Source organism: Salvia splendens, chromosome 16 (assembly GCF_004379255.2).
Source record: "Salvia splendens isolate huo1 chromosome 16, SspV2, whole genome shotgun sequence".
Taxonomy (NCBI): domain Eukaryota; kingdom Viridiplantae; phylum Streptophyta; class Magnoliopsida; order Lamiales; family Lamiaceae; genus Salvia; species Salvia splendens.
Window position 1 is genome coordinate 14,651,800 of NC_056047.1, and position 14,003 is coordinate 14,665,802.

The window sequence follows — 14,003 nt, forward strand, 5'->3', positions numbered from 1 at the left end:
TCGGCAACGCATAGTGGGTTTTTTTAATTTTACGAATTTAATTATGTAATTATTAATTTTTAGTATTTTAATTATGTAAATTTTAATTTTTAGGATTTTAATTATGTAAATTTTATTTTTTATGATTTTAATTATGTCTTTTTTATTTTATTTATAATTTGTAATATTATTTCGATTTTTTTAATAAATTTTAATGTTATGGGAATGTTTTTATTTAAAATGAATTGTGCTCGTCCTTGCGAAATAGCACAACTATGGGTGTTGTACTCTTGCCTAAGGGCTAAGAGCATGCAGGAATAGTGGCGCCGGACCCACAACCGTGCTCATTGGCAAGAGCACGGTTGTGGGTGCTCTAAGTCCTCGCAAATTGATGTTGTATTCATTTTTATGTCAATTAGTGATTCTAGTTTCCTACATTCGATGACATTGAGATGGTTTACTAAATATGCCCTTAGATTCGAATATAGTATGAATCGCCTTAACACTCAATTTTCATCATTTCATATATATATATAGGTGTGATAAAATACAAACTCTCTAAAATACAAACTATACAAACTTTAATCATACTCACTTAATACAATTAATCAACGGTTAATATAAAAGATCTTTCTAATGTCAACATTTTGACATCGAAAAATCAGAATTTGGACACCCCCGTCGACAGAATTTGTACACTCCGTACATCCCCCGGTGACATAATTTGTACATTCCGTTGACATAATTTGTACACTCCGGTGACAGAATTTGTACACTCCGGTGACATAGTTTGTATTTTAGAGAGTTTGTATTTGATCACACCTCTATATAGAGTCCTATTATTTACATTTCCACTCTTAAAGACCGAACTAGAGACCAAATTAGGGCCCTTAGATCTAGATTTGAATGGATGAGATTAAACCATGTCTCATGAATTTTGCTACTTCATTATGTAAGCAATATACTTCAAATCAGGGGTATTTCGGTCAAATTACATCTAGGCTAAAAAAAATCCCATGCTGCTTCTCCTTATTCACGCCGCTCATCTTCTTTCTCATCTCTCTCGTTTTCTTCTTCTCTAAATCGAAGAATACTTCTCCAAATCAAAGAATTCTTCTACAAATCGATGAATTTTCTTCCACAAAGCGACGAATCTTCTTCTTCAAAGCGACGCTCATCTTCTTCTCAAAATTAACTCTCACTTCTACTGCAAATCGACGCTCAAACGCTGCTTCTCTACCAAAATCGACGACTCCACAACTTCCTCTTCTACAATCGACGACATCTCAAGCTGATTCAAGTCGATTAACCAAAGATTCAAAATGGTTGACACACGAAAGTCGTCGATCGATAGTCGTTGATTAACCACGGATTCAACATCTATATCCGTCGATCTCAGCATCTCTATCTCTCTATCAGCCGACGTCCACATCTCCACGCGATTTGAAATAGTTGACACCAAATTCATCAATGGAAGGTGAAGGTTTATATTATATTGTTTTTCTAAACTTCCTATTTTGAAGTCTATGGCTAAAATTGCTTCGATTTACTGTTTCAGATGGACGCCGATTGCGTTCCGGCAAAACGTTATGCCTCATGTAATACACTGTATTGAAGTTTTATATTTTTCAAAATTCTACTTTACTTCATACTTTCTTACTTTGGTTTCTGATTTTTGCGTAATTAGTTTATCAATCAGTGGGTAACAAGTTCAATTAGGGGTGAAATATAATCGTTTGCTGGTGGCTAATTCGCAACATCATTAGTATTACTTCAAGTCCAATTTATGTCTTCATCATGTTTCCTGTTACTTCATTTTTCAGATTGTTCATAGTACTTCATTCGTACACTTTATTACTTCATTCATGTTGCATGTTACTTCATTCGTACACTATATTACTTCAATCATGTTGCCTGTTACTTCATTTTTCAGATTGTTCATAGTACTTCATTAGTATACTTTATTACTTCATTCATGTTGCTTGTTATTTCATTCAATAGGTCTTGTTCCTCATATGTGCAAATCAGCATTATTATGTTGTTTGTTTTTGCTTCAAGAGAAATGCTATTGCTGTAATAGACAATTCTGCAAACGGGATGACAATGACCTCACAATAAATTATGGTCACATTCCAGAAACATTGGTTTGTATTCTTCTCTTATGATTGAATTTTATAGCACATACATATGAATACACAACTATAAATGATATGTATTTGTTTTGTACATGCAGAGATCATACTTTTGTCACTTCCTCACCAAGAATGGTCTCCATGCATATTGTAAGATCGTGTCCAACTCCAAAATGCAGAGATTGAAAATGCCATGAGGGATAACGTTGAAGATTGTGGAGTATTTCTAATGCGGCATATGGAAACGTACAAGGGTGAGCGAGAAGGTTGCTGGAATTGTGACTTGAAGAAATCAAGTTCGGGTGTGCTTCAGAGCTTTAGGGCTAAATATTGTTCGGCGCTGATGTTAGCCGAAAACAGCCACGAAAGCTTCAACAACAAAATTGTTACAGCAGCGTATTACGAAGAGGAAAGCAAACACATTGAAATTGATGTTGAGAAAATGATTGCAGCATATTTAAAGAAGAAATGATCATTGATGCGAAGCTTATTTCCTATTCTTTACCCCGGATTTCATGTTAATTATAACTCACCAAGTCGTGCTTTGAGTGTAGTTTCGGGTGTTAGAAGCTGGAAGTTCGTCGGAAATGCATAGCTGAGATTCCAGAGAGTTCGCCCGGTCGGGCGTTTTGATGTCGCTAAACGCCCGGTCGGGCGTTTCCATATTGTGCATGCGGAGTCCAGAAAGTTCACCCGGTCGGGCGTTCTGATTTCAACTAAACGCCCGGTCGGGCATTTCCCGCGAGGCCATGCAGTAGCCTTTCGCCCGGTCGGGCGATTACCTCCTTTGAATTCGCCCGGTCGGGCGTTTTAGTCGCGTAACTGCGATTTTGCAGTTGACCCAGCGGTTGATGGATCAAAAAGGCTGGGAGACGGATTTAGATTGGGGGAGAGGAGACAGAGAAAAAGACAGAGGGAGAGAAAGGAGGAGAGGAAGAAGAGAAGGAAGGCATTCCGGCCATTATTCCGACCATCCATTCCCGAATCCCGACTCCACTCGACGAGAGCATCACACCTATGGTTTTATTTCTACATTCTACCATGTGTATAGGCTAGGCTCTCTTTGTTGCTCCGAGTTGTAATCTAGGCTTGTATGAATGTTTTCACACCATCGAATCATGTGTTTTGATACCAACAATGTTTGCTTTAATTAAAATGCTACGTTTTTGGCTAATGATGTAGTGTTGTTAAATCTTAACTATTGTCTCTTTAACATAGCTAGGATTGATCGTTTGTTGGTATGCTTTCGATTTAGAACTGTTCAGGGGATAAATTGATAGTGGATTAGGTAAGTGATTATAGTAGACGACATTTATTCCCGCGCATCCGCAGGAACTAAATGTCGTTGAAAGTTGGTTCATGGAACAAGTGTTCAGCTGACTGTGAACTATACGTCGTAGACATGTTCAGTGCACGCGATTAGGTTGATAATTATAATCCCGTCGTATGTTTCGTTGTAAATGGTGTAAAACAACGCAAGCTTAGTGAGCAACTTGGAGTGACCTGTCTTTCTCGTGTCAAAAATCTCATTTCAGTAGCTTAAGTTAGTTAACCATCTCAAAATCAAAACAAAATATTTTTTATGCTTTGTGTAGTCTTATTAAGCGTAAGCAATCTCGCCTCCCTGTGGATCGACACTTGAAATACTACTACGATACTGTATTCTTGCAGTAGTGTAGTATTATTAGAGTTAAAATAATTGAACTTGATAATCTTTTTACATTGATTAAGAACTCTAAAATATCGCATCAAGTTTTGGCGCCGTTGCCGGGGAGGCAATAGCTTGTTTATGCTTAATTGTTTTAGTTGTTATTTTGTTTTGTTTGATTTTTCTTTTTGAGTTTTTTAGGTACATTGTTCGTGTTCCACGGTGTGATAGCCATCTACCACGTCCGGACTTGAAGACGAAGGAGTGTATTATTTTAGGTAAATTTTAGCTAACTCTTAGTTTAGTTTTAGGTAGTTTTGTTTGCACACTAGCACACACGATTTATAGTACCTACCCCGAAGTTGTCGAGAGGTCTCGCTTTCGGTTATAGGAAATATAGTGTGCTTGTGCTTGGTGTATTTTCTGTTGTGTAGGTAAAATAAAAAAAATAAAAAAGAAAGTCGTGAATGCACACGAGATCTCAGGGTACACCGCCTTTCGGATTACTCTGTTATCAAAGAAGGAAAGGGTCAGGAAGTTCAGCCGGGTTTGAAATTCAACAGGATTCGCCGAGTCCAATCAGAGATAACCCATTGTTTGAGAATAGTGACAGTGATCTGGAAGCTGAGTCGATGGCCGACAATAATAACAACAACGCTGTCCCACCACCTGGAGGAAGGTTCGGTGACACTCTTAGGTCGGGAGTCGACTTTCTAGGAGAATTCGCCTACGCGAATGACAACGTGAACATTCCTCCTCATTACATTAGCTTGGTGAACGGGGGAAATCTCTTCCATGGGCGAGACGATGAGGATCCGATGAGCCACCTCAACGCGTTCTATGAATTGACGAACTCTTATCGACCCCCGAATGTGGACCATCATCAGATTAAGAGGGCCTTATTCCCTTTCTCACTGAGGGATAAAGCACGGGCGTGGTATGATTCTATTCCGGGATACAACATAGCCACATTCCAAGAGTTGAAGATGTTGTTCCTCTTGGAATATAACTCTCCGATGAAGATTGAGAAGTTGAGAGAGGAGATCACTACCTTCCGACAGAAATATGATGAGTCTTTTGCGGAAGCGTGGAAGAGGTTCACTGAATTGCTTAGGAAATGCCCGAGCCATGGTCTTGCTCCAGGGCATGAGCTACTCAAATTCTACAAGGGACTCAACAATGAAGGCACGGGACTAGTTACTGCAGGCTCTAATGGAAACCTGGATGACTTAACGCATGAGGAGGTGAGAGCCTTATTCCAAAGGTTGGCTAACAATCAACGGAACTGGCACAACCCAAGGAGAGCAGCGGAGAAAGGAGGAGACACATTCGGTGCTACAAAGGATGCAGAGAGAGTATCTGCAATTGAAGCTCAATTGGCAGATATAAGCACCCAGATGTCTTCAATGACGAAAGCAGTGAAATCTCTTCAACTGAATCCTCAACCTCAAGTAGTGACTGTGATGAAGTGTGGACTGTGCCAAGGAGGGCATCATACTGATCAATGTTCTAGTCTTCAAGGACCACCAACGGAGGATGTGAACTACATTGGTAACAATGGCCAAGGGTTTAACCAAGGCAACCAATACAGCAATCAGCAGAATTGGAGGCCTCAGCAATCGAACTGGAATCAAAGTGGTCCTAGCAACAACTCGGGGAACCAATGGAGGACAAACACTCAACCCCCGGGTTATGAGAAGAAGCCATCGGTAGAAGATCAATTGGGACAGATACTCTCTTTCATGACCAAGAGTCAAAAGGAGAATGAGAGCTTCAAAGAAAGGACGGTAGAGAAGTTTGGTCAGATGGAGGCTACATTGAGGAACCTCGAGACTCAAATTGGGCAGATTGCTACAGCATCTCACACAAGAATTCCTAATGCTATCCCGAGTGATACGGTGCCCAATCCTAAAGGTTTTGAACAGTGCAAGGCAGTTAAGTTAAGAAGTGGGAAGGATCTTGAGTCTCCAATCATGCTAGATGCACAAAATGGCTCGAACATCTTGCACGCAGGGGCGGACAAGTTGTTTGGCTCACAAACCTCGCACGCAGGGGCGGACGAGGGGATTGAGTGGGCTACTACCGAAGCTAGGGAAGGTCAACAAGAAAAAGAAGAGTCAACCATGAGTGATATCCACAAGAAGAATCCACTAAGTCCGGCAATGGACCCGAAGTGTCCATTTAATTTTCCAGATTTTATCCCGCCACCACCTTTCCCAGTCGAGAATAAGAAGAAGGGTAGGAAAATAATTCAAGAGAAAGGACTCGATTGGATGATGAACATTATCAGGAAAGTTAATGTAGATGTGTCCCTGGTGGATTTGTTCCTACACTTTCCTAAATTCTCCAAGTTTTTTAAGGATCTTATTGCGAAAAAGGAGAAGATACAAGACGATGGTGTGGTGATATTGAGCGCATTTTGCTCACAATTTGTGAAGGGAAAGATGCCGGCAAAGAGAAGAGACCCTGGAAGCTGTGTGATCCCATGTGAGATGGGAGATAAGGAGTTCCCAAAGTGCCTACTTGATCAAGGCTCGGGAATATCATTGATGGCTCTGAAAACCGCACGGTCAATCGGTCTAGAAGCGAGGATTGAACCAATCGACATTGACCTACAATTGGCGGATCATTCAATTGTGAAACCAAAAGGTATCATCGAGGATGTCTTGGTGAAGGTTGATAGATTTGTACTCCCGGTTGACTTCATTGTCCTAGAGATGGAAGAGGACAGGGATATGCCTATCCTATTTGGTAGGCCATTTTTAGCAACCGGTGATGTTGTGATAGAGACCAAGACAAATACGGTCATGTTTCGAGTAGATGGAGAGAATGTGGTGATCAAGCAAGAGAAGGCGGGGAAGCGCCTATTGGAGCCTGGATAGAGGTAGACAAGGATGAAGAAGGTCGAGCCAACGACTATAAACAAAGGCGCTGATTGGGAGGCAACCCAAGTTTTTTTTGTTTTTATTTTTGATTTCATATGTTGGAGGTTTTGTTTGCTCAATTCTTTCCTCTAACATTTATTTTGAATTGAGTGTTTCTTTTTGTAGTTTTTGTTCTTTTTGTAGGAGAAACTGGGAGTTAGGATTGGAGCGTAGGAGGAAGCACACCTGCAAAGGATTTTTACACCCACCCTCCCACCCGAATGCACTATGGATGTCATCTCAAGTTTGGGGGAGTTTTCTTTCCCTTTACTTTATTTGTCTTCTTTGCATGCATTGAGGACAAGGATGCATTCAAGTTTGGGGGGGTTATGAATGATTTGTGATGTATGTTTTTTGGGTGTTTTGCGTGATAAAGATGTTTTGAATCTATGTAGTTGACGGGTGCATGCTTTATCTTCGGCTTTCTGGTTAGGAAATCTTACTTGATTTTACTTCATCTTTGAAGCTTAGGATGAATGGAATGGGTGCATGAATCTATTTGAAAAAGCATGTCGTGATTACATCCGATTTCTTAAGTTGAGGAGAGTATGAAAATCGCATGACTTGTGGAAATTATTTTGGATTGATTTGCTTTATCGAGTGAAGTGCTTGCGTTCGTTTGTGTTAACGATATGGGAGGACAAGGCACTAGGATGAACTCCATGGCCAAATGATCACATGCCTAGTCCATCAAATGATCCCCTAGAAGCCACCTTGAGCTTAATTTCTTATTCTTTGTGTAAACACTTAGCCAAACACTTAGCCACTGAAATAAGCCTAATTTTAGCCTCATCGATAGACCTTGCTACTATTTGGGTGCTAAATACAAGTTGAGCTTTGTGGTTTGAGTTTGAGTGTGGGTGGTGAATTGTAAAGAGTAGACATTTCTAGACTTGATAGAAGGTGAAAAGAATGAAGTTCTAAGAAAAGAAAAAAAAAAAAAAAAACAAGAAAAAGAAAAAGACGACCTCCAAATTCACAAAAGTCGAGGTCTTTAAAAAAAAAAAAAAAAGAAATAAGTTGATGAAATAAAGATAGAGCTTCTATGTTTGTTTGTGTAATCTCGTCTGGAATAGATCTCAAGTTTGGGGGAGTGTGGGTTTGGTTGTAATTTTTCGTTGGTTAATCTTTGGAAGGAAGTTGTAGGAGGGAAGATTTTGGCACTCAAATGTGTAGCTGACTCGTGCTAATTTAGTATTCAAAAGCGTCACCCGCAAGTGTACGAGTTAAGTAGCACGTGGTAAGCTAAATTATCGATCCACGGAGACTAAAAGCCGGTTTGAATACTATGATGTAACTTTGAACACTATCTAGACTAATAAAAGGGGTTTTGGTTTTCTTAACTAAGATCAAAGAACAAATAAGCTAGTAAGACAATTAACTAAGAAAAACAAACAAACAAAGATAGGTTTTCACACAAATTGGGAAAGTATAGGGAAATGGATCCGTTAGAATGGATCAAGGATTTCATCTATGGGTCATGCTCATCTATTGGGCCTCAAATGCGGTTAGGAAAGTCGGGATAATCGGTTAGACCCCCTCTCGGGTGCATCTAACACGTGGGTCAATCTCTAGTGTAGGAGTCTCGTCCATACAATTCGAGATTGACTCCAAAGCACAACGGACCCAAGCCCTCTCTCTAGCTTATGCATCTCTCGATTACATATAATGCACGGAGTTGTTGATTACACATCTATCCTAATCTTGTATTTCTCAATAACATCAATTAGGTACAAGATTTATCTAATTGGTAGCTAAGCAATTAGATATTAAAAGACCAAGGTTCAACAAAACCAACAAAAGAGATAGATACGCATTCAACCATAGATTCAATCCATACAATCCATTCAAACTTCACCAAATCCCTACTAAAAGCTTAGCTACTCATAGTCAAAGCTAACATAAAAGCAAAAACAAGGAAAACAAAGCTACACATAATAGAAATGATACTAGAACTCCCTATGGTGGAATTGATGGTGGGGGGTCTCCTTCCTCCAATCTCTTGGAAATGGGAAGCTCCTTGACTTCAAATCCTCTCAAAACCTTACTTTCTTGCTAAGATTCGTGGTGTGGGAGTTAGGGTTTGGAAATGAGTGAGAACCCTTTTATATCCGGAGTAAGAAAGAGGCAAAGTTGGCAACAGCGACAAATCGCCCGGTCGGGCGATCTGTAAGTCGGAATATGCCCGGTCGGGCGATCTGGGTAAATCGCGATGAGGCTTCAAACGCCCGGTCGGGCGTTTTGTTGGATGAACAACGCCCGGTCGGGCGAACTTTCTGTTTTCTTCGGCTTGCGCCCGACCGGGCGTTTTTTATATGAAATTCGCCCGGTCGGGCGAACATTCTGTGGTCAGCCCGTTCGCTCCGTTTTGCCCGTTTTAGACCTGTTCTTGCATCAAAACTCCGACAAACTTGTTAACTCTAAAAAATAGCTGAAAAGTGGGTGAAACATATACTTTATACCTCAAAAGATTCAACAACATGTGTTAATCACCCATCTAAACATCCTAAACTATGAGTTTGTCAACTCCCCCAAACTTAAACATTTGTTAGTCCTCGAACAAGAAGAAAGAAACAAGACATACAAACTCATGCAAGGATGTGGAGTGTCATCATTGCCTCAATAGAAATAAAATACGACAAGTATCAATGGCCTCGGATGCATGTAAAGTATTATGAAATATAGCTTCAAGTTACTATCATGTACTCAACCTTGCCAATTTGCCCTCTCAAGGAGAAAATGCAATGTGCATTTTAGAAATTTCACTCACTCTCAAAGTATATAAACTCTTGACATAACTCTCAAATCATCAAAACATGCATAGTTTACCATAGGCTTGCTCGAAATTTACACTCTCCTCTACTATGGTGTGATTAAAGATATAAGGTCCGAAAGGTCTTTTCAATAGGTTGTAATGTAGGCTCTTTGGATAGGTGAGGCAATTTTCGGCTAAAGTGACTTTAATTCCCAATATCTTGCTCAACTTCACCAACTTTCTTCCCCAATCTAGCTAGTTCTAGGCTTCCCTAGACTCTTCTCATCTACCAACATTCCATTTTTGTTCTTCACCTCTTTTTCAACCTTCACACACCCTTTCCAATAAATGCCAATTATTAACTATTTCTCACTTTCAATTTTCTTTTCTTTTCTCTCTCTTTTTTTTTTTCTATTTCTTTTCTTTCTTTTTCTCCATGCTTTGCATGGTAACATCACTATTTTTTCTTTCTTTTTCTTTTGTTTTTCTACCTCAATAAGCTTCTATTTCATTTGCTAATTCCCCCTTTCAAACTTTCATTTCCTTTTGATTTTTCAAAAATAGAACACAAGAAATCCAACCCCATGGTTTGTCAAAGGAAAGGTTATTGGCTCAAAGTGGGCTAACAAAGATTATTAACATGATAACGGGTAAAAGTAGAATTTGGCTAACAAGGATGGCCTAACGTCCTCCCTTATCTCTATGATCACTATGTAGACTCAAAGAAATCGCGAGCAAGTTCTAGAAACATACGACATGTTTGAGATAAATCACACATTTAGGAACAATATAGGCTCAATTCTCACAAGGTCATTTTGGCAAAAGACAAGGCACCATGTAATTCACTTTAGGCAATTTGAAATGAAAAATCACATGTTCTTTAGCCATATCAACAAGGTTTTCGAAAGTTTTTGCACAAAATCATCATTGGCAACTCCTCCATCATGTCTCACACTCGTTCAAATTTCAATTTTTCTCAACCCTACTATCATCCTAGCCAAGGGAGATAATTCAACACAAAAGGAAACAAGAAAAACAAACCTAAAAAGAAAAACAAAGACACAAACACAAGTGGAACAAGGAAACAAAACCACATAAGTTTACATGCCCACATATCATCATCAAATATCATCAAAAGAATAGGGGTACAGGCCGGGGTATCATCATCAAATAAAGAGGGAGAGAGGTAAAAGAGGGAATCCACTAGACACCCCCCAAACTTATTCCAAGCAAAGCTAGGATAAGTTTGAAAGAGAGTGGATCTCCCATGGACCTTCACTGCGGAGGAGGAGGCGGATGCTGCCACTGGCCACGGAATTCATCGAATCGGGCATTGATGTTGGCCCATTGTGCATTGTTGAAATCAGTGAATTGGGTCCAGTTGGTTTCGAACTGGTCCCATCGCGCTTCATTCTGGACCCAATATTCCTGCTGACGCAACTCCATCCGTGTCAACCTCTCATTGATCGAGCCGTAGTCCTCCTCTTGTCTCTCTTGTCGGCTTCGTGTCCTCTGCGTGCTTGTCCCGGCTTCATCTCCCCCTTGGTAGGTCGGTTGATCCTCACCTTCCTCCTCATTTTCTTCTTCATTCTGCTCGTCCCCCATCTCGATCTCGGGAAAGCCCATGTGGGGCGCTTCATCAACACTCGAGCTCGGGCTCACATCCCTAAATTGCAAGTTCCGCGGATTCACCGCCGTGACTTGTTCGTGGACCGCAGCCTTCATCTTCCAGTTTTCCTTGTGGAAAGGACCGTTCACATAGGTGTTGACGGTGTCCGGGAGGGGGTAATGATCTGCTGCCCTCTGTATCAAATATATCTGCCCTCGTTGGTCCACTCCGACCAGCCTTGTTCTTCTCAGAAAGCCGAAGTCCATCAAGTTGTCACCAATGTCGGCGACCAAGCCCCTCGTCGACACTCCCAGATGGAGTGCAATAGCTGACACAACTGCACCGACACAGAGTGTGCCGGTTTTCTTCTTCGAAGCCCTCTCAAGATGTTTGATCATGAAGTGGCCCAAATTCAAGGGAGCCTCCTTGTGCAAAATAGTCCATAACAGGAAGAGCTCGTCTCTCTGCACACTCCCATGCTCATGACGAGCGAAGGGGTAACATACACACGCCTTCTGGAGTAAGCGCAAGGCTGGGTTCCTAATGAGAGAACCCTTTGCCCTGTTGGCGGCGAAGTTGTCATCAACGGTAGTGATGGCCTTCCAGAAGTCATTCGCATTGTGACTGAAGTTAAACGGCTCTCTATACACCTCCCCTGAAAATCCAAAGATCTCCTTGAATTGTGCCATCGTCACTGTGTACTCAGCATTCCTCATACGAAACTTGATGGCAACTATCTCCCTCCTGTTCATGATTACCTCAAGGGTAGACAAGAACTCCAGTGTAAGCCTCTGATAGGAGGGGTTCCTCTGTGCCATGAAGAGCCCATTTAGTTGCCCCTCTTCACGTAGCTCATTGAAGCACTGCTCAATGCCCAACCGTCGGATTGTGATAGGGCATGGATATCTAGCTACCCGGTAGGGTAGTTGTGAGAGTTCGGCCCATTTCTTCTTCTCTTCGGCATTCAAATTAACTCCAGAGTGGTTGGGCGCCATCGTTCACTACCTAAAAATTGAGAGTATTAGATCAATTCGACAAGAAACCACAAAGATGCATTAATGTAGACACTCTCCCCCAAACATACTCTATACTAAAAGAACTTCTCATTCATACATTTATCGAGACTAGAATCAACCCCCCATTGTGTCACACAATGTCTCTTCCACAACAATAAACCTCAATCATGCTTAACTCAAACATTCCACCAACATGCATCACTTATCTAACATTGCATCTATGTAGACATCAACAAATCAAAGCATGCTAGTTCCCCACACTCAATAACCACAAACCCATGAAGGAAATTGCACAATTCATGCTCAAAGCAACCATTCAAACCAAATTCATCCTCTAACTAGCAATTAGTCAAGAAATCTCCAAACAAACGAAAGACATGCTAGTTTCCAACCCTCGATTCACCAATAATCATCTAAACACCGAAGAATGAAAAAAATCATACCTTTCGGGCTTAGAGTGATAGAAAACGGATTTCTCTCCTTTTTGCTTGTTCTTGAGTAAATCAACCGATTAATCGGTTCAACCCTTGAATTAGATGGATTGGGAGGATGGTATGTGTGTGAAATCAGTGTAAGTGGAAGATTTGAAGGTGGAGGGGCGAGAGAGAGTAGAGAGGAACGAGAGAGAAATGGGGGTAGGGTTTTGAAAGTGTAAAAACTGACCTGGTTTGCGTCTTTAAATCGCGCGAAGAAATCGCCCGGTCGGGCGATTTGCACTTTGAAAATCGCCCGGTCGGGCGAACTTTCTGGACAATCCCGATTTCATCAAACGCCCGGTCGGGCGATTTGCACTTTGCAAAACGCCCGGTCGGGCAAACTTTCTGGACAATCTCGATTTCTGTAAACGCCCGGTCGGGCGATTTGCACTTTGAAAAACGCCCGGTCGGGCGAACTTTCTGGATTCCAAGTCCATTTCGCCATTTCTCCAGTTTTTTGTCCGCTTTTCACCCATCAAAGCCTATCTCCTGTTCCACTTAAAACACACAAAACACACCAAAAACAAGAACAAAATAAAAACACACCAAAAACACAAAAGCTATAAATTTTACCTACTAGGGGTTGCCTCCCCCATAGCGCAATTGTTTAACGTCATTTGCCCGACGCTTTGCAAGCTCCACTACTCAATCAAGGCAACCACAAAGACCTCGTCTTGTTGCTCCTTGGTAAAGAACCTCTTGAGATTTTGACCATTTGCCTTGAACGTGCTTCCATCGGGTCCTTTGAGCTCCATTGTGCCATTGCTCATGACCTCCTTGATAGTGAAGGGTCCCGACCACTTAGATTTTAGCTTGCCCGGAAAGAGTCTCAACTTGTGGTTGAAAAGCAACACGGCATCCCCCTTGTGGAATTCACGCCTCTCAATCATCTTGTCGTGATACGTCTTCATCCTCTCCTTGTAGATTGAGGAATTAGCATAAGCTTCATTCCTAAATTCATCAAGTAAATTGAGGTGAAGCTTCATTTCCTTGCCGGCCTTGGTGAAGTCCATGTTCATTTGCCTCACCGCCCAATATGATGAGTGCTTCAATTCAACCGGGAGATGGCATGATTTCCCAAAGACCAATTGATAAGGTGACATCCCGATTGGCGTCTTGTAAGCCGTCCTATACGCCCATAGAGCATCGTCAAGCTTGAGAGCCCAATCTCTACGGTTAGCATTGACACTCTTTTGCAATATTTGTTTGATCTCTCTATTGGCCAACTCGGTTTGACCATTAGCTTGTGGATGATAAGGAGTTGTCACCCGATGCTTCACTCCATGCCTTGCTAAGACCGCCTCTAGCCACCTATTGCGAAAATGAGGCCCTCCATCACTTATGATAGCCCGAGGTGCGCCGAATCGCGTGAATATGTTCTTTTGAACGAATTTAATCACCACCTTTGAATCATTAGTTTGGGTAGGAATGGCTTCCACCCACCTTGATACATAGTCAACGGCT

General features: G+C 41.3%; 2 protein-coding genes and 1 non-coding gene across 4 annotated transcripts; 1 reads left to right on the forward strand and 2 right to left on the reverse strand.

Annotated features, from left to right (window-relative positions):
* The first annotated feature begins 4,226 nt into the window (after window positions 1–4,226).
* On the forward strand, window positions 4,227–6,641 carry LOC121770228. Its single transcript, XM_042166999.1, has one exon. The coding sequence runs from the start codon at window positions 4,227–4,229 to the stop codon at window positions 6,639–6,641; it is 2,415 nt and encodes an 804-aa protein (XP_042022933.1).
* Window positions 4,788–4,894, reverse strand: LOC121773108. The gene has a single exon (XR_006044681.1). It is a non-coding gene; the product is annotated as a small nucleolar RNA R71 (small nucleolar RNA).
* A 3,869-nt stretch (window positions 6,642–10,510) lies between the features above and the next one.
* LOC121772440 lies at window positions 10,511–12,865 on the reverse strand. Of its 2 annotated transcripts, none has more exons than XM_042169553.1 (2): window positions 12,507–12,865; window positions 10,511–12,052 (listed from the first exon to the last, which is right to left on the reverse strand). In XM_042169553.1, exon 2 carries the CDS (start codon window positions 12,040–12,042, stop codon window positions 10,714–10,716), a length of 1,329 nt encoding a protein of 442 aa, XP_042025487.1. In that variant the 5' UTR covers window positions 12,043–12,052; window positions 12,507–12,865; the 3' UTR covers window positions 10,511–10,713. The 2 variants fall into 2 exon arrangements, with proteins under 2 accessions (XP_042025487.1, XP_042025488.1); XM_042169554.1 differs by having other exon boundaries at window positions 12,727–12,828.
* Window positions 12,866–14,003: the final 1,138 nt, after the last annotated feature.